This window comes from Pocillopora verrucosa, chromosome 9, assembly GCF_036669915.1.
Source record: "Pocillopora verrucosa isolate sample1 chromosome 9, ASM3666991v2, whole genome shotgun sequence".
Taxonomy (NCBI): domain Eukaryota; kingdom Metazoa; phylum Cnidaria; class Anthozoa; order Scleractinia; family Pocilloporidae; genus Pocillopora; species Pocillopora verrucosa.
This window is the reverse complement of record NC_089320.1, coordinates 22,873,513-22,896,461: the sequence shown is the minus strand read 5'-3', so window position 1 is coordinate 22,896,461 and position 22,949 is coordinate 22,873,513. Positions and strand designations below refer to the sequence as shown.

The following is a 22,949-nucleotide window of genomic DNA, read 5'->3' as shown; positions in this document are numbered from 1 at the left end:
AACCTCTATTGAGTAAAGCATTGAGTCTCGTGTTAACTGACGTTGATGAATTAAAATATGCTTCTTGCAAAAGTAACATGTTCAAGTCTTTTACAAACTGATGTGGCCGTAGGGCCTTAGTGGTAAGCAAGTTGAAAAGAAAATTGAAAGGTTTTGTCTCACACAATACCGAAAAATACGCGAAAGGTTTGCTGAAAGTGCTTCGTCACTCGCACTTCTCATTCTTATTTTCACAATTCAACTGAAGTTGACATGAGTTCGTTTATATTATATGTCTATTGTTCGCTCCAACGAAGCGTTAACACTCGAAATGTCAGCTTTATAATCTCTAAACGATGGCCAATTTACAACTCAGTTAAACAGCTTAACAGAGAAGCAATTACTCCTGTGAGCTACTTGAGATCAATTTCTGAAAATACAAGGCGAAAATAGTACGTCGTAATGCGTAGTTGCCAACAAGACTGAATTGAAATTAGACTATGGCGCGCGTTTCAGCGCTAACGTTAGGTGTTACGCGCGCGTGCGTCCTTTGTTTGATTGCATCACGGGGACGATGTCTCCCGAAAGCACATTCTAAACTCTCTACAGCTTAATTTTTTTTTTGTTTTTAGGATCGAACTCCTGTGAAGAAAATGGATCGCTTTACATAACTCTACACGTGATTCTACGCTTTGCGCGTGAAGCACTCCCTCAAAGAGAGCACGAAAACACTGGACACTTATGCAATCCCTAAATAAAACTACTTGGTTTCCTTGCAGGCGTTCTAAAAAAAACCGTTTTAATCAATTGAGTCCCCTCTAAGGCGTATTACACTTGATTTCCTCGCATGGCGAGTTGTTGTCATGTGAAATATTCAGTTCTTTTAAGCTCTCCAGAGTACTTTTGCGACATGACTTGGGTTTTATCATCAAGGAATAGGTGACAGAATCATTTTGTGTTGAATCAGTGAATACACAGGTAGGAACGACTGCTCTGTAAAGCAATCGGGAATGCCGAGTCTCTAGTATAATGGAGGTCGAATTGGTGAACTGTGGACTAGCTTGAGCGTTTTACATCATTATTTTCGATGAAACGATCTAGAATTGAACAACTAGAAACAGTCACTGTTCGATAGAATGCGTTGAAGGCGATCACAGAGCTATCGCATCATGTATTTCTTGTCTTCGCGATTACTAGAATTGGAAATGGTGGAGGCGCTGCATTGTCACGTACTTTACTACGGCAGCAGGTGTTGATGTTTTTGCGGTTAATTAGTGAGCTTGTATGCAATTAGATCATTCGGACTTTACTGTTGGAATCCGTAGAAGTAGAATTTAGTGAATTTAGCCTCGAAATGCCATGTGAAAATGATAATGAAATTGTGCAATTTTTGCATTTGATACATGTAACTGTTCACACATTTTGTGTAATATGTCATTTGTACGCGATATGTGATTATTATAAGCCACATTAAATGTAATGGTTTTAAAGCTCATTTGTTTTTGTGGAGACTTGTTGGGGTTTGTCAGACATGATTCAGAGTTTAGGGTTAGGTTAGGGACATGATTTTGAAATCTTCCATGGCTAGCTAGGCCCTAAAATTATAATAGAAATTGCATTAAATTACATTGCAATAAGAACTGGCAGTGGAAGTGTAAGAAAATCTAATGTAGAATGCTTTGATGCAGTCAGATACCCTGCATTGAATCTTGTGTTCTTACAATTCCTTTTTGCTACCTAAATTATTTCTGGTTCATTTTGGACATATTTAAATTGTGAGTATGATCTCTCAGACTTTAAAGACATGTAAAAGCTCTCAGCCATATGAAACTGAGGCCTCACAAATTTTAACGCTTGAGAGTCATATTTGAAAAAAAATATCATAAATCAATGCACAACCCTCTGCTGAATGTCATCATTTCACTTGAGTTTATGAACAAAATGACTATTCAGGGGAGTCAATGAAGCTTTTTTAGCACCTACGGGTCCTAAGAGGTGCTAGAAGGCTAATCGCAAAGTTTTCAGGTCACCAAGGAACATATCTCGTGAAAAGGAAAACTAGTATTATTCCAATGAAGCTTGGTATTTTTAATTAGAAATGAAATTATCGACTATCATTTCCTTCATAAGTAAAAATATACTTTCCAAAGCCACAATCTCGCGCCAGGTACAATAGAGTAACCTTATTCTTGGAAAAAGAAAGAAAACTGTTTGAATTTTTGTAAATTTTTATACAAGGATATGATCTCCACTTGAACTGACACAACACTGCTTGACATTAAGGACTGATTTTTTTCTTGTAACTTCCAAATTGTTGTTTCCAACAAGCTATCCCTCTGTTCTCTGCCATTTATGATAACAACTGGTCTGCAAAGTAAGTAAAATGTAGTGAACAAAAATTAAGTCGATTTTTTGAAATTTGTACTGCAAATAAATGAGACAATCACAACTATTATGCCATTTCCCACATTTTATTTTTCAAAACCAAAAGAGATAGAAAGTTTAGTCAATTCAAAGATTGAGACTTTTCTACATTTTCAAAACTTTTGATTACAAAGAGCACTTTTTCAGAAGTTAAAACCCTTGATTAAAGTCCTACAATCGCAGTTGAAATGATTGAAACAAGTTGAAAAATAACTTCTGTCAAAAGATCTGTGCTCGAGCCATCAGGAGACAAAACAGCTGAGTTAAGGTTTTGCGTCTGTAAGACTAAATCAACATGTAAAAATGCCAATTGTAATGTTAGCTTATTTCGTTCGCAAGTGCATCTACAAAGCAGTAAATTAATCAAAAAGTTTCACATATCACTTGGATTATTCTCTTATTAAATTTTGCACCAATCTACTGTTCCTCAAAGGTGAGAGGGTAGGTAACAAGACGTCTGTTGTCCCAAGCATAGAGCACTCTTTCTGTGGGGTTGTAGTCCACCATAGAGTTGTAACCATACTGGTTTGTGAACTTTATGCTGGGAATCCATTGTTTCCCTGTCTTAGTATCATAAGCAAAGTTGATGGTGGTGGTTTTGCTGCTGCTTTCGTCAATACAGTAAATCACTCCACAAACTACAAAAGCATTTCCCATATAGGACATCCTCTCTGCGCGGAGAAAAGAAGAGTCAAAATTAAATGCAAAATCGACAAAATTCATTCGGCAAAGATACTTCTTTTGTTTGTGATCAGATACCATACCTCAGGTGGTTGTAAAGCTAACTAGGAAGGCAACTGTTCGAGTTCCGTCAAGGCTTGAATTAATTTAAGCTTCCTTACCTACAGTTTCTTTACTTACACCTCATCTGTGAGGACAATTTCTTTTTTGTCATCCTTTATTGGTACTACGTGTCCTTAATTCGGTTGCTGCCCTGTGCTAGGAGTAGGGTTAGTCATTCTATCGCTTATTCTTTAATCGCCCTTAACTTAGATTCGCCTAAAATATCCCCACCTCATTAACTCGTTCTCTTTTGTTTTACAGTTTCGTCTCCGTTTACATAGCTTCATGTCGCATACTAACCTGTACGCAAGCTCCAAGTTTGGATGACTGTGTTTCTACGCACATCTATTTTTGATGCGTACAAACGATAACTGTTTCCAGTACTTCCCCAAAGTACCCACAATCCTTGCTCGTCAACTGCCAAGTCCATTCCACTGTAGCCGCCCGATCGATAGTTGTTCCTTCGCGCTGAAAAGCCGCTTACACTAATTTGAGCCTCCATACGCTCTGTGAGAAGATTGTACTTGATGATATAAGCTGAATTGGCTCTGTAATCAAAAGATTAATAACAAATGATTCAGCAGATGGGACTAATTTCTACTTAGATTCTTATGCTGCAGAATGTTTTAATTTTCATGAGAATGAGAAGAAACCTCCCTGTAAACAAAAATTTATCTTTCAAACACGTGTTTCGAATCTATCTATCTGTAAAACAAGTCCAAATTTTATTTTTTTAATTGTAAGTTAGGTAAAGCTGGAAACCATGAAATATTTCACCTGTTGTAGTAGAGGTATGGTCCGTACACGACTGCTCCAGTTCCATCAGAGTAATAAGGCAAGGAATAAGTCTTGTGAACCACACCAGCCTTGAACTTTTCCATGTTTTCAAACGCTTGGATAACATTTGTGTAATAATATTCCATGGTAAATATGGTCTCAGCACCCATGATTCCTAGTGGGTCTTTCATCCAAGCTCCTCGTGTATAATACCGAGTGTTGTGAGTGATAGGTTTTCCAACAGATTTGATGTTTGTGCACCTGTCTGAAGAAGTTTCAATTAAAGATGAAATCGATTATTGGTTGATCACATTTTCCTTCTTTTCATAGAAATATTTGACTAAAAAGCCTTCTGGTTAACTACACTCATGTCAATTCGTAATGCAGAATCAGCGTTGTTTTTCTCTAACTTAATGTTCTTCTCAGCACATTTTGCGACATATGCGATTTTCTGGTTCCATGTCAATTAGAGCTTCTGCATCTTAGGTGTTAAGCCAACCACTTAAACTGAGCCTTTCCTTGGATTTTACAGAAGTAACATTAATTTTTATTGCATTTTTTGCAAACTAGACCGTTTTTTGGCACGTCTTAGTCAAATTTGTGATATTTTGCGTCAATTTGGCTGTTTTGGTTGGAGCCTTCCTTAACCCTTTTGCATACATTTGGTGATGTTCGTAGACACTTGTCTAGACAATTTTCTATGGTTTCTGCGATCTAGCAATGTTTCTTAAATTTTCGTTTATTTAGCAAACATTCGACTCTTGTGTATTTTTTTTTTCAGATTGTGTTATTTGCGAGCTTCTGCGATTTTCATGAATCTCTTTTGGGTCTTTCCTTGTCCTCTCCATTGAATTTATCGATTTTGCGAATTTTCAGTAGTTTTCGAAATTCAGAGACTTTTTGCAAATATGGTTTTGTTTTCGTTTATGTTTTCCATAAATTTCTGGAATATATTTTGTACTTTTCAATCTCACTCTTATTATTTTTCATACATTTTCCAATCCAATTTGTTTTTTGTATTCTTTGCATACCATTTGACAAAAACTGCAAAAGAAATTTCAAAATATGCTGTAAATCTTCGTAGCTGTGTTAAAACAAATTAGAAACAATTTAATCCTGGCCTCTAAAAGCCACGTAGTTATCATTTTTAACAAACCTCTTTTCAGGATGTAATCATTCTCTTTTGCTTTATCTAAATCATGTTGCTCATCAAGGATCATCTTGAGCAACTACAAACAGAAAAAGCTATCTCAGTAATACGCTAAACCCGAGTAACACGTTTCTTTAGTTTGCTGACGGGAATTTTTCTAGTAAATGGTCGTGACACTTGCGTTTACTATCTGACCTAAAGCTGATGATGATACAGTGCGGGCAAAAGCGATTTTCAAAAATCCAGAATTGTAAAGTAAGAGAAAAATAAACAAATTTCACTATGCGGCAGAACCTTTGCATTGGTGGTATCAGACTTGAGTGACAACAGGAGGTTAGTTTATAATCTCTTAGTGGCGGTAGTGACCACATATTTAAAAGATACAATTATTTACTTCAATCTACTTACGTGCTTCTTTGCCAGCTCGAGAGCAAGGTCTTTTATTGATAACTTCGACGAGTGATGGTGGTGGGAAGATAAGCCGCGTTTAATCCGCGAATTCACCGCAGATTTAGCAAGTCCATCGCCCTAGAGCAGGAACATGGTATTTGGTAAAATTAAAGCGCTAAACCAAAAGCCATACTGGGAGCTCGAGGAAACTTAAAGAAATATTTATACATCGAATGAACTTGTCATCATTTCCTGCGAGAGCCTCGTAAAACACGTTTCTTGTAAGAGTAAGTTGTTTTAGGGTACAAAAATCCATCGGATGGTTGTAATAACAACTGACTGAGTTAGTACCCATACAAATGTTGTCAATTTATTCAGCATTAAACCTAGAAGCTCTTTTTTCCGTAATTTGTATTAAGTTTAAAAGAAGAAGATTAACTGGGAACATTTTCACGAAACACTAGATGTTTATATCTAAAAGGGCTGAATGAATTGTTGTTTAGAAAACCTCGTTACCCACACTACACACTCAAGTTTTTAAAATTATGAAGAAGCTATGGTGTAACACTGAGAATTGTCTTGAGCAATAACTATATACTCTGAGCGAGCTATCGAGGTTGTTTACAGACTCCGTTATAAAATGGAAAGGCAATAAATCGAAGGAAATCATGGTTCGGTTGTGTACGTTAGGTAAAAGCCTCAGACCTTACCAGAAGTAGAATAAACTGAAGGAGGAACAGTGAGAGGTATCGAAACATTATGGGAGAGGAATGCCTTCGCCTTGAACAGATCTGAAAGAAAATCAAATCAAATTTACATCTCAAGTTTGCCTATAGGAAATTAAATTCAAAAGATATAACTATACTTACAAAGAAATTTGCAAACTTGTGTTTTCCAGTAGTAGATATCTCTAGACTCTCTAGGCCAGGAGGTTTTCTTGCGAGGGGCTTCGATGCCACAGAGATTGAATTTTGTCAGACAGATGCGCTCTTTATTGAGTGACTTGAACTTGGCCACGTACAACAAGTAGAGTCTGCGAATTTTCATGTTGGTTGGAGTATGAGTCATTGTTTATTGATTATGACATCAATTGAGGTGAAGCGTCAACAAACCGAGGCAAAACATCCATAACACTTTTTGAGACACGAACGGCAAGAAGAAGACGAAAAATATTTTCTTTTACTCTCAAATCATTGAGTCGAGTAGTGCAACAATTCGTGGTTTTCTTAAAGACAGCAAATTGATCAAGGAGGCAAATAAATCATATCAAGATTACGATAAGTGTCTTCTCTTACAAAAACAAAAAGTTGATGCTTACGAGCGTGGAAAGAAAATATTTAAGTCTAAAATGCGTAATGAACCTGAATTGAAACGATTTACTAAAGAAACTGAAACCTTAAATTAAAATATGTTTTAGGACACTGTCTGTCCATGCATTTATTTTGTTAAAAGCTGCCATAGGGGAATCCAATTTGGATTACCAGAAAAAATACAGATAAAAAATAAAAGAAATAGTGCTGCTCTAGCCTTGGTGTTGATCTTACGATAAGAGTTAGTGAGGTAACTGGAAATAACGAGTCGATTAACACTCAGAGAGGTGTTACAAGGTAATGCTACTGTTAAGTTTATTGCGAGAACTATTAACCTGACTGGCAAATAAATCGATTTTTCCCGAAGGTTTTTGCTACTGTTCAGTTTGGGAATTGAACCCGTGTCTCAGAGATGGGAGGCAAGCGCTCCAACCTCTGCGCCATACCTGACCCTACTAAAGTTTACTGTCTCTCTTCTGATTTGGTGTTTGTATTGTATGAAAGGGAATGTTTGTGCTTTCTCTACGACATGTCAACAGCCGCTCCAATATATATTGCTGTACCACACGGCACTGCCTTGAATCAGAATATCATGAAACTTGGCTGCGACTTCTGCCGAATGAAAAATAACATAATCGACTGAGTATATACTGGAGCGACTCAAACCGGTTTCCAATATAGAAATCATCAGCTAAGAACGTTGATAGGCGCTTTTTCACTTTAGATTGCTCAAAGCTGTCTTCTCTAGCACTCAAAATAATCTTATTTATTGCAAATTCCGCAGATTGAATTGCTTTTCTTGAAGTTTTCGCTTTCATCTTTCCAGCTGAAATGGTACGGTTGTGTAGCAAAATTCCAACTATTGGCGATTTCCACTCTAAAGGGCGTCAATTCTTCCTTGGAAACCGATTCTGTTTAGAAGTAAGGTTCGCTCTCAAGGCTGTAACCGTCCTACATTAGCTTTGAACATTAGAGCCGGTTATTTAGACAAAGTTTATCCGTTGCTTAAAAAAATTGCCATCTCCAATTTAGCCGAACTTTTAGTCTAAACATTTGTTTTTGTGAACAGTGTCAAGGGGGCCGAAAGCTAATAGTTGAAGGGAATTTATTAAATTAGATCAACCCTCTTATAGAGGAAGCCCTAGGCTCACTACTTGCGTAAAAACGCGGTTTGGGTTGGACCTTGTGTAAAATAACCGGCCGTAAACGTTTGACTCCGAATAAATTTGGATTTGTTAAGCACAATACAACCAGGCCACCGCGGCGGAGCGGCAGCACAAACTACATTAACCCCTGAGTAAATTGGTTCTACTTGTATCATTGAATAATGACGGAGAGACGTGGGAATGAATCTCTCTTCCACTTCTTTAAGGCAAACGAAAAGCACTTAAGAGTCCAACCCGCCAGGTGCTTCTACATCAGAACTGAATTCGATGGTACAGTATTCCCTTCGTCTCGTCGCAAACGTTTTTCAACATTATTTCATTTGAACCTTGATCTGCATTTTTTTATCACTGGAAAGTCAAGAACTGAAAACAGACATTCGGCACACTGAAATCAAGGGCGGCGCTTTCGAGTAGTCTCGCAAAACTGAAAATCTTAATATCACTCGATAATGTGTCGACTTCGGTAGATTCGTCCATAAACAAGCACAGTTTACAAGCGAAAAAAGGGCATCAAAACGACGATTACAATTTGGCATTACAATCCATCGTTGGAAATAGCAGATTTTAGATATCAGAGAGGTTAAGGATGAAATTGATTATAATTGACAATATTTTTTTAAAGGCGCGTTTTGAAATTTCTAGTGACCTTTTAAACCTAAAGAAAAAAGAAAGAAAATATGAAAAAAAGATAAAAATTCAAAATTGCTTCAAAAATTGACGTTTGTCTATTTTAAAAGAAAGGCTGAAATTTTCCAATGTTTTGATTTCTATTTGTAAATCAGCCTGAATTTCTCGAGACGCCGAAAGAGAAAGCATTGCTTCATATTGGGCTCCAGTGAAAGTTGCTAGTTCCTCTTGAATAAAGTCAAGCAGCGTCCACATAGATGCAGTGTGTGTTAGTCTTAGTGACAATATCTTTGACATATTCATATATACATTATAAAACTGCATTAAAAAAGGTATTCGAAACTTTCTCGACAAACTGAAGATGCGGCTCGTTAGTAGATAGTGAAGTTTCTACAACCTTATTTGAAAGTTCGCACTTCTGTAATTTGCCCTAGACGCGCAACAAAACAGATAAACAGAGATCACAAAAGTAGACGGTTTATGAAATTTTGCTTTCAGAGCTGAAGCCACAGACTCGGAATTTCGACGTTTTTATTGTCATGCAGTGATGACCTGGAGTTAGCAACTTTTCAATGTTTGCCAGCTGTCTGGCAAACATTGAACATCCGCGATTACAAAACGTGACAATGACAGAAATACACCGCCATAACAAGTAGATGAAACCCTCTGTAAACAAGTGTCCCTAAGCTGACAATACTTCTATTGAGTAAAGCATTAGAGTCCCTTGTCAATTGACATTCATAAATTAAAATATGCTTCTTGCGAAAGTAACATGTTCAAGTCTTTTACAAACTGATGTGGTCGTGAGGCCTGAGTGGTAAGCAAGTTGAAAAAAAAAAGAGGTTTTGTCTTTCAATACTGAAAAATATGAAAAACAACGCGAAAAGTCCACTGAAAGTGCTTCGTCACTTGCAATTGCCCTTCTCATTTTCACAATTCAATTGAAGTTGAAGTTCGATTGTATTTTAGATCTATCATTCGCTCCAACGAAGCGTCAACATTCGAAATGTCAGCTTTATAATTTCTAAATGGTAGGCAATCTACATTATAAACTCAGGTAATAAATCCAAACCAAAATAAATCCACCGGCGCGGCACCACCGTTTCTTTAGAAACTTACCCCCATTAAGATACTTTTCAAGAGTAGTACTCGTATTTTAGATAATACGGTGAAGAAGCATTTGGAAGCTTTCGCTGAAATGACTATCTAATGGTACGAGAAAGAACTGAGGCATAAGAATTTGGAATTAAGAAACTAGGAGATTTGTTTCAATGAAACTGTAAACATATCAAACTCTTTCCCCAGTGCGACGAACATTTGTTTTTCTCGGTTCCAGGTGCACGAAACCACTAACCTCAGGTAATGCGCATGCTCTCCGTTACGAATTTTCAAAATGGCGGACAGGTCAAAGAGGGAAATTAAAAAACACAAAGCGATTTTGCAATGAATTCTCAACATACACCCTCGTTAGAAAGGCGAATCCACGGAAGAAAGATACAAAACTGTATGATATTGAGATCGATATGATATTAAATCGATACCGAGGGCCCGTTTAATTGCCTTCCGCCACGATTATTAGCTTTCTTGACAGCTTTCTGAAGGCAGAATACTTTCTTTCTGAAGACTTCTGATATGCGGCTATTGATTATTACACCTCGTATACCTGATTGCTCAAACACTTTGTTTACGATTGTTGAAAGGACCGACTCATGGTTCTCCGTCTTCGTCTTGACATTGCTTTGAAATAGTATAGACTAGTAAGCTGAAACGAAAAATTTATCAGGGAAGTTTACGAAAAATCTAGCAAACAAGCTTTAAAAAGGCATTTATTTAGACTTCATACTTCAACGAACTTCACAAATCTTACTTGTTTATCTTGTAAGTAAACGATGGCAGATTAATTCCCGAAGCGCTTTCTGAGTTTCCCGATCCCTCTCCTACTGCTTTCACCCTTACAAAACAGGAAAAATCAAAAGGAGGAAGATACAGCTGTTTTGAAACGCCATTTGACGAAGGTAAATCTGCTTTTTGTTCGACACTTTACATATCAAAACAAAGGAAATTTGTTCCTCTTTTTGATTCTGGCGGTACATTTTTAATTTGCGCCTGCGTAAAAGAGATATCGCCCGAGACCCTTCGCTCGGTCGTGTTTTGATCAAAAACGCCTTGTTAATTTCACGCAACCGCTCGGAGAAAAGGTAAAAATGACGAGGGAAAAACTTTACCTTCAAGTTAGAAAATTAGCGAAATAGAAAGCCACAATGTTATAGTTTAATATTTCAGAGGTACATTGAGTGCTTTTTCCGTAGAGAATCCGCACGATGGTAAAACATTCGAAAATTACACTCGATTTGAGTGGGGTGTCGAAGTGGGCGTGGTCACTACATTCATGTTAAGACTATTTGTACCCCATGAGTTTGATATGATTCCATCTCAGGACTATTTAACAAAATTCCGTGATCGGTCACTGGAAACTCGTATTTCGCAGAGTTAATTAATCGGTTCGGTTTGCCTTTCTATAGTTTTTCAAGGGTAAGCAATACATAATGTTAAAATGAAATTAAAAGAATCAAAACATAACTTAACATCAGATTTTTTGCATTCAGCTATAAATCACTGATTATCAACCTAAATCAAACGCAACCATCGCTGTAATCACTAACCTTCTCAGTTCTGACTTCAGTCGTCGTCCATCCCTGTCTGATCATGTTTTCTCGTATTGCAGATCATGCGCCCGATTTCTTCACGCACTCCTGTGAGCTATTGGAGATCAATTTTTAAAATACTGAGCAGAAATAGTACGACGTAATGCGTATTTACCAATGAGACTGAATTGAAATCAGACTTCGGTGCGCGTTTTAGGGTTAGGTGTTACACGTGCACTTCCTTTGTTTAATGCTTCACGGGGACGATTTCTCCCGAAAGCACATTCTAAACTTTCTACAGCTCGATTTTTCTCTTGGTTTTATGAGCGAACCCTTGTGAAGAAAATGGATCGCTCTATATATCTATACACGCGATTCCACGCGTTGCGCGTGAAGCACTCCCTCGAAGAGAGCGCCAATAAAACTACCTGGTTTCCTCGCGCAGGCATTCTAAACAATCTGTTTTAAGTACAACTCGATAAAACTCACTAAACTCGAAGCATTTAACTCGCTGATTAAGAGACAAACCAAATTCCTAGAGAAAAGAAGTGTCCATTGCTAGTGATCATTGTTGCTAATGAGTGAATAGATCAGTTGGCTTTTTGGCTACTGAAAAAAGAATCTGCCCGTGAATCAGGAAATTTTAATAGCCTTTTAGGTCTCCAATTTCGCAAAATACTATCCCTGCTGTGTTGGTTACTTATGCAAAAGCGGCTTGGGTCGGGTTTCAACGTATCCATAATGCTCCACGGTCAAATCATTCAATCAATTGAGCCCCCTCTGAGACGTATTGCATTTGATTTCCTCGCATGGCGAGTTGTTGTCATGTGAAATATTCAGTTCTTTTAAGCTCTCCAGAGTACTCTTGCGACATCATTTGGGTTTTATCATCAAGGAATAGGTGACAGAATCATTTTGTGTTGGATCAGTGATTACACAGGTAGGAACGATTGCTCTGTAAAGCGATCGGGAATGCCGAGTCTTCAAATAATGGAGGTCGAATTGATGAACTGTGGACTAGCTTGACCGCTTTACATCTTTATTTTCGAACGATACAATCTAGAATTGAAAAACTAGAAACAGTCACTATTCGATAGAATGCGTTGAAGGTGATCACAGAGCTATCGCATCATGTATTTCTTGTCTTCGCGATTACCAGCATTCGTAATGTTGGAAGCGCCGCACTGTCATGTACTTTACTATGGCGGAAAGTGTTAATGTTTTTGCGGTTAATTAGTGAGCTTGTATGCAATTAGATGATTCGGACTTCACTGTTTGAATCCGTAGAAGTAGAATTTAGGGAATTTAGCCTTGAAGTACCATGTGAAAATGATAATGAAATTGTGCAATTTTTGCATTTGATATATGTAACTGTCCACACATTCTGTGTAATATGTCTTTTTTACGCGATATGTGATTATTACAATCCACATTAAATGTAATTTTTTTAAAGCTCATTTGTTTTTGTGGAGACTTATTGGGGTTTGTCAACGTCAGACATGATTTTGAAATCTTCCATGATTAGCTAGGCCCTTGTAGTTTTGAGGATGTGGGCAGGCGGACATCAACAGGCATCTGCAAATGCCCAGCAATGGTGGCAAATGTCTTACAACTACCAGTATCAAACTCAATCTGCAGGTAAGCATCACAATTAAAGGCTGTAGAGTAAGTGGGAATGCGCAGTACTGCTTGGCTTCAATTCACCTTCAGCCTGGTGCACAATCTTCCAAGAGAGAGTGGAAACTTGGTGTTTTAATCCTAAGTTTGGATTTCCACTTTTGATTTGATATGCTAAATTTTTTTAAATAGACATTGCAATAAAACACATTTCATTAAGAACTAGCAGTGGTAGTGTAAAAAATTAAATATAACCTGCTTTGATGCAGTGTTCTAGCAATTCTTATTTGGTGGCTAAATTATTTGTGGTACATTTTGGACATATTGGAATTGTGAGTATGATCTCTGAGAATTTGAAGACATGTTGTTTGTTAGCCTAAGATAAGAGAGCCAACATATTTTCACTTTCAGATGCGAGCCAAGACTGGGCTGCTAAAGCAGCTTTATGGGCTCAACAACGAATGGCACAGGAACAGATGGCACAGTACTACCAGCAGCAGCAGCCACCACCACAGGCAGGCCATGCTCAGATGCATCAGCAGCCAGGGTATGGTGGTTATCAAGTTGGACAGCAGCAGCCACAAATGTTGGTTGAGAATCATCAGTATCACCAAGGGTCTGATGCCCCACCCCTCCCTCCAGAGGAAGTCCCAGACCCACCACCACCAGGGTGGTCAGATGCAGCCAATGTTGAAAGCCAACCTGCTATTGATAACATTGAAACAGTGGCCATGGATGATGGGACTGTGGGAACCAGTGTTACCAAGTTTGAAGAAAACAGCAAGCCTCTTTTTGATCATAAAGAAGAGCGCAAGCCAGTCATTACTCAAGATTACAATCACCAGCCTGTGGCACCTGTGCTTCCTGGAATGCAAACCTTTGATCATAACCATGGGTTTGATCGACCCCCTCCTCAGCAGTACAGCCATGCAGCAGTCCAGCCCATTGACTATGGGCATGGACAGAGTCTTGATTATGGCCATCAAGCCCCGCTCCTCCCAGGGGCACAGGTTTATGATTACCAACCTCAATTTGATAGTCATTATTATCATCAGCAGTCTTTTGAAATGGAACGACATCATCCCAGGTTTGCACATGAACATGCCAAACCTAAAAGCCATCCTTCAGTTGATTCTTTGCCTGATATAAGTGCTGGACTATCTGGTAAGTAAACCTCATTTATTTGGTTTGAGTGGCACCAGAATTAGTTATAAGACAGGTCTCAAATTTGACCCACCATCAAATGTGGTGCTTTACATTTGCATATTTCTCTGCTTTTTGGTTAAAGGTTGCAGTGTTGTTAGAGAATGTCATGTGAATTGGTGAAAATGGCCAACTTCAAAGCCAGTGGAGAAAAAGAAACCATTCCAAGCATGTCTATGTAAATATTTTGTACAGTGCAGTGTTGAGACAACCTGTAGCTTACTGAGATTACATTTGCTTCATCTCTTGTAGATGTGAAGAAAAAAGCTTTACCCTTGTGGATAAGGGAAGGCCTTGAAAAGTTGGAAAGAAAAAAGCAGAAGCAGGAACAAGAGGATGATAATGAACCAAAGAAGTCAACTGTAAATTTGTCGGCATCTGGGTCATCCACCATTGCTGGTTATGATCATGGCAAAGTCCATTCTCCCATACGATCTCCAAAGAGCAATGATTCTGATGAGGTACAGTGTACAAACAAAAGCCTCCATTTGGCACAAATGGGACAGATTATAAGGACAAATATGCAAGGACAAATATACAAGCATATTTTCACGCCAATCAGGGGCTATTGTGTTTATTATACTTGAAATGTTTTTGTAACATGTGGGTAAAATGGTTACAAATGGCTTACTTTTTGTTGTGCTATGATGCTACTCCATGACCAAACATGTCCCATCTTTTGTAACAATAGCTAAACTCTCATCTTAATTAATTTTTTAATGAATACTTTTATCATGGTAGAGGTAAAGTTTAATAATTGGGGATTGTTATGAGGTCTATCCTTGGATATTTCCCAGTTTTTGTTGGGTGATAGTCTATCACAGATTCGTTTAGACCAATTGCATGGAGCAAAAATATTTGATAGATTATAATTGGATGTATTTCCTCCTCTGCATGGCAATAAAATCTCCCTTGTGTACATGATGGCTTTCAAATATTGTATCTAGTCATTAATTTACTACTATAACCTATTGAAAAATTGATGGGTTGGAGGTCAGTTTTAAGCTGGTAATAGCCTCTCAAGTAACCAGAGGGTTAGCTGATAGTTAGAAGCTTCAAAATTGAGCCATGAGTGAACTGGAATTCCTGTTTGCCTTTTGAAAGACATTTTCACCTTTTGTCCAACATTTCTCACAGAAAAAAAGTATGTAATTTGACTATTAAAGAGAAAGTTTGGATTAAGATGAATATTTATTTTCATTTGTTTTTTATTTAAGATTCTAAGCAAATTGACATGTGAACAAAGCAACATTCTAGATTGTGACCGGCAATGAAGCTAGTTACTTTTGAATTCTTATTATTCTTTCTGACTGGAAAAATGCCAGAGTTCACCAGTAAAATTTATCATGGATATTCTTATCAGAACTTTGAAATCAAATGTCATGTACATATCAGTGCAACTTGTTTTGAAAAATTAACTCTTTTTTTACTAGGAGAGTGACAATGAAAAGGCCAGTCAGCATTCATCAGGGGAAGAAAGTGCTCCTGATAGCCACAGTAAAGGCTCTGCTGTTAAAAGTCAGGATTCCAAGCAAGGTCACTCATTTCATAAGAGGGCTCAGTCATCAGACGAGGAAGAAGAGGAGGAGAAGACAGAAGAGGAGAAACAACAGGAACTGGTGTGTTTAATTTAGTTTAGTTTTTTTTCTCTCTTCACTGCTTGATACACACTATCTCCTACACACTAACATGTAGAAATAAGTTTGGCTTACCATTTTATATTGTTGATCATCTGCTTATTCACAAAAATTAACCCAGAGGAAAAAAGAAGGAGTGAGGTGGAATTTATCGTATATATTAGCAAAGTTGTGATTAACTAAAACAATAACAAGTATTATGGTGGATCTCCTGATGAAATCATTTCCAATGTGGATCAAGATGTTGGATTGCATGCAGGTGTACTGCTAGTTACTTTAGGCAAACAAACGTACTGGTTATGCATCACCTTATGAGATGATTGAAAACTAACCAATCAAAGCAGAGCATCATAGGAAAAAGCCACTTAGGCATCAGAAAACTATATTTTGTAAACTGTAAGCATCAAGGGTGACCAGTTTGTAGTTTAGTCAATATTTTATTGTCCATTGTGATCAAGTCAAAATTGCTTGTGGTTCTTTGACTTCTCAGTTGGATAGCTTCCTCCTTCCTATGCTAGATTTTTATTTTTTTTACTAAAGTTAGGCAGAACATTTCCATTAACTTGCATTTACCAAACGTCTCTATTTATGCAAGTACTGAATGAAAGAGTTTGGATGAAATGGCATATGTAACTTTTTTCCTGTTTGCTTATAGATGGTGAACATTCGTAAACTTCTAACGGAAGTCCTTTTAACGGTAACTAATGAAGAGGTGAAAAAAATTGCTCAGGAGACTTATAATGAGGCGCTTAGAGGTAATGTGGCACTTCGATTCATAAATGTTACTTTGATAGATTTTGGGAATATTACATTATAACCTGCTGTGTTTCTAAATAATTTTGTAGGTCCAGCTCGACAGTTGCAACACTCAGGAGGCTTGGACGCTTTACGCGGAAAAGGAGGATATTTAGGTTTGTTATGCTCACATTGGTGCACTTCTGTATTAACATGGAGCACTGTGTGATGATCCACAGAAGTGCAAGTGGAACTACTTTCTTTACGATGTAGCCTTTGGTAACATTTTATTTGAGCGTTTTATGCTGCCCCTACCATGGTCACAGTCGCTTATAGCACCAAAAGCAGGCTCTTGCTGAAAAGAGCAATCAATACGTATGACTTGATCTCAACTGATTAAAAAAAGTTCCCCTTTAGCTCTTTATCTTCCCATCAACATAGGGAACACTTGTTAAGGTGCACAATATTTAGTCCCGAGCGTGTCCCTTGGGTGTTGGTTTCACCACATATACCAGCAATTGGGCGGAAGCTAAGATATATATATATATATATATGCACGAACGAGACAATATCTCGCCGCCAAGTAGCTTAGAGTTGTTTCAGGCAGATTAGAAGCATTGTAAAAATTTGTGTAGTAAAACCTGTGTCGCAGTATTTTACCTCAGGAAAATTTGATCAATCAATTACACGAATTCTTGAGGTGACTTAACATAGTGTTGCGTTTCCTCTCAGGACTTGGAGGTTACGGCTCAGATAGTGAAAGTGCATCCGAGGAAGATTCGGGCAAAGAAAAGCTATATGCTGATGACGACGAGAGAAAACACCACATCGCTGACGCGGAAGATGATGGAAAAATACGAAGAAGCCGATCGCGAAGCCATCCTAGCAGAGAAACACATCACAGGCACGAGTCTGCTTCTGAAAGCGAAGGAGAGGAAACCAACAGGAAAGAATACCGCGATGAAAAGCGCAGTAAAAAGGAAAGACGACGACGGACTCCTGTCAGCTCAAACAGCGAAAGCGAGAGCTCTGTCTCGGCTCACGAAAAGAGTCGTCGGAAAAAGCATCGTCGGCGAGACAGGAGTGATACTCCATCTCCGAACCGTCAAAAAAGACATCGTCGACGTCACGGAAAGAAAAGCCGCTCACGAAGCAGATCGCCGAGGAAACAGAGCAGCAGTAAAAAGAAAAGGAAAAGTGATAGTGACTCAGCCGAGAGCGATACTGATAGCAGACATTCTAGTATTAAACATAAATCATCTAGACGTAGTAGGGAATATTCACAGAAGGACAAGAAACATCGTCGTAAACGAAGATCTTCCAGTTCGTCGCCACCGCGTAATGAAAAGGACGGTAAGAAGGAGAGAAAACGGTGATCGTGCAGTGGATCATTCAGGTGGATTTTATTTTCTGTTTCCAGTTTCTGTGAATAACTATTTCAAGTATCACTGTTCTGTCCACGCTGTGTTCTGTTACCTTGCCTGGGTTTCATAGATAGAACGCTTATATGTGTAATAAGTTTTATGACATCTCTTAATTGTGGCCCAAACATTTTCAAACCAATGGTATGATTATTGTCATGCGTTTCGTTGGTTGTCGTTTGTGCCAAGAATTCAAAAGCGACAAATATTCAATCAGAGAAACGCAGAGATCGTTGTGCACGAGGGTCCTGGTCATGAAATAATCTGGGGCTCACCCTTTCACGTCCCTACAGCCGAGGAAACAGTGTTTGAGCCCGTGTGGTCCCGTCAGTTTGGTATCCGTTAGTTGTAATGAAGTGTTGTCGTTAGTTGTGTTGCTTTTGTTGATATATGCTCTGATCTGATCAGGTAATATCGTATACTCTCTTGCAGGCATAACACACAAAATGAAGTATTACCAGAGCAGAGAATTTTAGTTGCACTTTATTTTATTGGGGATAAGGGCTTGATTCCTCCCCCTGGTGAGACTTAAAAACGTCAAATCAAAAAGGAAAACTTCAAAATCAGCTATGTCGCTGATGAAGACGGACTATAGCGTACACTGTACCTTTTTGAAGATCAAATTAAATTTTTATGAACCTTGTTGTTGTCAACTCTCATAATCTACATGACGACGTGAACCTATTTTGTTCGTATTCCCAGCATAATTTTCTGTATGTAGCAAATCAAACGTTTGTAACTCCAGGGTGTAGACTACTCTTCTGTCAACTTGTAATCCAATCTTGCCGCTAATATTGAGCAGTCCTGCGCGAAAGCTGAAGTTGATATTCATGAGTACAAGTTAGGTATGGTTGCCCGACATGTAAAATAAGTAATCTACGTCTTAAAAAGGTTATTATAGCGTAGGATTGTAAACATGAAGTAGACATCAGGGAAATGTTGCCACGATCACAGCTTGCTCACCAAAAGTGGAATCCACTGGTGTCCAAACCAAAATTCCCGCGCTCCTGTGTTTTCGTATTCATGTTTCGTTGGGCCCTCTCGATCTTCCTTTTCGCAGAGTATTCTGAACATCAGTTAATTTTAACCTCCTTTTTGCTATTGAACGTGGCTTGGCGGATTGTTTCAGAATTCTTCTCTTTTTGCAAATCTTTTTAGTCTATTTATCTCATTCTTTTCAAGTAATCCATCTTTTGGTTCGACCAAAGTGTTAACGAAGCGTCAAACTGATCCACATTTGAGCTGAAATCTCCCAGGGGACGACAACACACACAAGCCGCAGGCGACTTCTAACATGTGGCTAGACCGCTGGTCTGCTGCAATGGAATGCTTATCCGTGATCGTTAAGTCTGATCGTCCGGGTGAGGGTAATCCTGTGAAGGAGTGTTGTCGGTTATAGTGACTGACTTGTTGACAACCCGAGTAGAAGTCGTCGTCAGAGTCAGATTACACAGAATTACCAAGGACTATCCCCACTCAGACTCTCAGACCAAAACGTGTTACTCCATGGGTTCAAAACAGCTAGTTTCTTAGCATGAGTCACATAGCTTCCCTTTCAGCCTTGTCCTCAGTGGTAACGTGCTTAACTAATGATAATTCTCCTATATATCAGAAGCGAAGCCGCGCACCGTATTAGATGAAAGGTTTGAACAGAGATGATATCACTGATGAATTTAGTTGCGAGTCGTAGATTCTTGATAGTTCCCGAAATGTCTCCTCAAAAGCAAATGAAACGATGAATTAAACTAGGGAATAATTTTCCCTGTGAAAGTAGCCATTCTGTCACCATTCCAGTAAGGAAGAACGACTCAAACAAATCGCAAAATGATAATTCTCTTTCATGTACGGTCGCCGTAAAAGCATCGGTGGGTGCTGTCAAGTCATATTACATTTAATTTTTTCCACTTTGTGCAGAACCACTATAGTTAGTAGGCACTTGAGAGTTAATACAAATGTTGTAAACTTCGCAAAAACGACAACACCAAAAAACGACAGCAACAGGTCACATTTACCATGTTTACTGGGAGATTGAAGAAGAAGAGGTTAAATTCCTAACTGTTCCGATGCCAAAAACAGATGAAAGAAGGATTTTGGAGAAAGATTAAATCCTAGTATTATTTTATTACGAGATATCCTAATTGTTTTTAACGCGGGCGCTTCGTATTCGGTGATGAAGGCAAATGACAAAACCTTTCTTCAACCCTTGCTGGATAGTCGACAAGCGAGCACTTTGGTTGCGACGAGGTTGCGACCAATCTCGAGCCCAGGGTCATGTTGGCTCCTTGTCAGCGGTATGGTTGAGCGAGATTTTTTGTAGCTTGGTTGCTAAGCAAACAAGACGCCAGATCGGTTAGGTTTTGTCATTGCTCACGGTAGGAGCCTTCTCTGTCTTTCCCAGCCGCCTACTTTCAATCTTTTTTTAAAGTAAAATGTATACTAGTAGTATGGCAAAGAAGGAACCTTACGAAAGGAATTCGTTTTATAATCTCCGACCTTTACCGTCAAGAGGAACAAGAAAGCGAAATCCCGATGAAGATTTTATTCTCCGTGGTCGTCGAACTCCTGTTAGGTACACGAGCTCTTACTGACTATCAACATATGGAGTATTTTATTATTTAAAGTCTGTAAATATCTTTGGTTATCTAGTTATAGGTGTTATGTTCTTCTTGTTAGATAGGACCTACTCATGACTGGCAAGGTCCACTACTGATATCGAACTGTTTTAGTATCCAACTATGACTGTCAAGTTGTAGTTCATCGTCCCAAAAAAATAAGCTGTGATAAAATTTAAGGTAAAATTTCCGCACAGCCCCATACTTCATTATGCATTCAGTTCTTGAATAGAGAAAACAATGACTAAAACAATACATTGGGAAAACAGATTTGTTTTACAATAGTATGGGGCTGTGCGAAAATTTTACCAAATTTAAAATTTAATATTAACAATTCAGTGACAATAAACAACATCATCATTAGGGTAGTCTACAGAAGAGTCATAGACCCCATACAAAGGCAGACCACCCCCGCCAAAAAGGAAAAAAAAAATATATATATATAATATATATTATATATTATATCCTACAAAAACGTCAAATAAGAAAGAAATAACTATCATCAAAACTGAGATAGAGTGCATGAATAAAGAATTATAGATTCACTCACATCTTGATAGCAAGAAGTCCCTGGCACCCTTATTGAAACTGGAAATGTTAGATGCCTGACATAATGATGATGGTAATTTATTCCATACATCCACAATCCTATCAAAAAAACTACTTTTAAAAGTAGCGGTTCTAGCAAAGTTCTTCTTGAGTGTAAGTTGATCCTTTCCCCTGAAGTGTTACCTATCAAAATCAGTATAAAATTGAATATATGTAGACATGTCTATACTGATGAACCTGTTAAGAACTTTATACAAGAACATCAAACTAAAACTGTCTGTCTGAGTTTTGAGATACTGAACAATTTTCAAAATACATTCTTCATCTTTGTCAGTGCATGTGATTTCAGTATATACTTGAAAACTTGCAATTAGTAAACTGAATTAAGTAATAATGAATGATGAGTTTTAAGTCTAAATTGTTTGTTTGACTGTACAGGTTGAAGCCTCAGAACTACCGAACCAACTCTGAGATGACCATATCTGCTGCAGGAGTTACACATAGAAGCATGAGAACACCCTCAAGGCAATTGGTGAATTTTCAGGAATCACAGACGTCTGATGAAGAGTTAGACCCAGATGATTTAGCTTTGGACTTGTCAGAATTTGCTGATGGACCAGAAGAAGAGCTTGCTAGGTTGAAAGATAAATCAAGTGAAAATGATACATTTTTGAACAGTACTTACAACTCAGACAATTGGTTTATAAAGCCACTTCACCGGACAACAAGTGCACCAGTTGACATTGAGGAAATTGCCAGACGACAGCCTCTTAAAGCTTCTGTGTTAAGGTCAGCTATGGAAGGAAATGTGACAAGTGTTCCCAGTGAAAAGATCAGGACAACACCAATCAATGACTTTGATTTGTCACTCTTTAGAGAAGCAGAAAATCACATGTTAAGTTCACGAACAATAAGTGCTTTAGCAACACCATATCAAGAAGAACTGGCTAGGTTAAGATTAGACAGGCTGCGTTTAGAGGAGGAAAGGCTTCTCAAAAAAAAATGTGTGGATGAACTTGAAAGAATCCGTGGACCTAAACCTAGGTGGTATGAACTCAAGACTCCTGAATTTCACTGTGAAGCAAAGAGGAACAATGATATACTATCGCTGTCAGGCCACTATGAAGATATCATGGAATACAGAAAACAGCTTTTGTCTTGTGTTGGAGAAGAAAAGGTTGCACAATAGTGGTGGTGGACTGTGAACCTTGCACATAGAAATAAGAAATGTATATTTTTCATGCAAATATCATTTGCTTTAAGATGGAAGTTTCTATCACAAACTTTCGCGTCATTATTTTTTTACTGAACTTTCAGATCTGAATAAAATTTTTTGTTCCTTGTATAAAGTACTCTGTACTGTAAACATAATCAAACCTTATTTTTCTTCCTTGAGATGCTTTGCAGTTTACAAAATCATCAAAAGAACCTCTGACAGGTGAAAACACAGGTGAATGAGCAAAAGAAAATCGTGGCATATGCTCCAAGTCTTCGATTGGTGTAGAGATTCTCTCCCTGGTAACTGATTATAAAGCTATGAGTGTTTTATATAATTATATTGGTATTGGCTTCAGTTAGTTTTGTTTAAGTGAAATATATGCCCAATTTATGTTAGGTAATGATAAAAGTGTAATCATCTTAACAGCATATTAAAAAAAAATAATAATGAGTGCTTTACTTTTGTCTAAGTAGCTACTCTGGACCATCTGCAAAACTAGGCCTTATGAATTTTCCATATAGTTCTATTCCATTAACTTTCTGTGGAAACATCACAATGTGAAGATTACAAAAATCACTTGCTATGTTTATCACACTGTGAAGAATAATATCACATATCATCCAAGAATCCACAACCTAATGCCATTATGCAAAATATATTGGTGCGAGACTCAAATAGTGTGTGAAAATCTTGAGGGATATACCT

The 22,949-nt window shown here is 38.0% G+C and overlaps 3 protein-coding genes and 1 pseudogene across 5 annotated transcripts; 2 read left to right on the top strand and 2 right to left on the bottom strand.

Moving 5' to 3' along the window:
• LOC136283584 (uncharacterized) overlaps nucleotides 1-22,949 on the bottom strand; it is a 215,570-nt pseudogene that overhangs the window by 5,644 nt on the left and 186,977 nt on the right.
• Nucleotides 837-18,506, top strand: LOC131777607 (arginine/serine-rich protein PNISR-like). 3 transcript variants are annotated; one of them, XM_066171943.1, is made up of 9 exons: nucleotides 837-957; nucleotides 12,777-12,889; nucleotides 13,280-14,032; nucleotides 14,324-14,532; nucleotides 15,505-15,690; nucleotides 16,364-16,463; nucleotides 16,554-16,619; nucleotides 17,176-17,839; nucleotides 18,297-18,506. In XM_066171943.1, exons 2-8 carry the CDS (start codon nucleotides 12,799-12,801, stop codon nucleotides 17,817-17,819), a joined length of 2,049 nt encoding a protein of 682 aa, XP_066028040.1. In that variant the 5' UTR covers nucleotides 837-957; nucleotides 12,777-12,798; the 3' UTR covers nucleotides 17,820-17,839; nucleotides 18,297-18,506. The 3 variants fall into 3 exon arrangements, with proteins under 3 accessions (XP_066028040.1, XP_058949902.2, XP_058949901.2); XM_059093919.2 differs by lacking the exon at nucleotides 837-957 and adding an exon at nucleotides 12,050-12,191 and having other exon boundaries at nucleotides 12,781-12,889; XM_059093918.2 differs by lacking the exon at nucleotides 837-957 and adding an exon at nucleotides 12,050-12,191.
• On the bottom strand, nucleotides 2,432-6,518 carry LOC131777602 (myocilin-like). The gene is made up of 7 exons (XM_066171944.1): nucleotides 6,373-6,518; nucleotides 6,214-6,294; nucleotides 5,522-5,641; nucleotides 5,120-5,192; nucleotides 3,964-4,228; nucleotides 3,487-3,734; nucleotides 2,432-3,074 (listed from the first exon to the last, which is right to left on the bottom strand). The coding sequence occupies exons 2-7, from the start codon at nucleotides 6,259-6,261 to the stop codon at nucleotides 2,821-2,823; spliced, it is 1,008 nt and encodes a 335-aa protein (XP_066028041.1). The 5' UTR covers nucleotides 6,262-6,294; nucleotides 6,373-6,518; the 3' UTR covers nucleotides 2,432-2,820.
• Nucleotides 20,211-22,695, top strand: LOC131777608 (uncharacterized). The gene is made up of 2 exons (XM_059093920.2): nucleotides 20,211-20,433; nucleotides 21,464-22,695. Exons 1-2 carry the CDS (start codon nucleotides 20,294-20,296, stop codon nucleotides 22,212-22,214), a joined length of 891 nt encoding a protein of 296 aa, XP_058949903.2. The 5' UTR covers nucleotides 20,211-20,293; the 3' UTR covers nucleotides 22,215-22,695.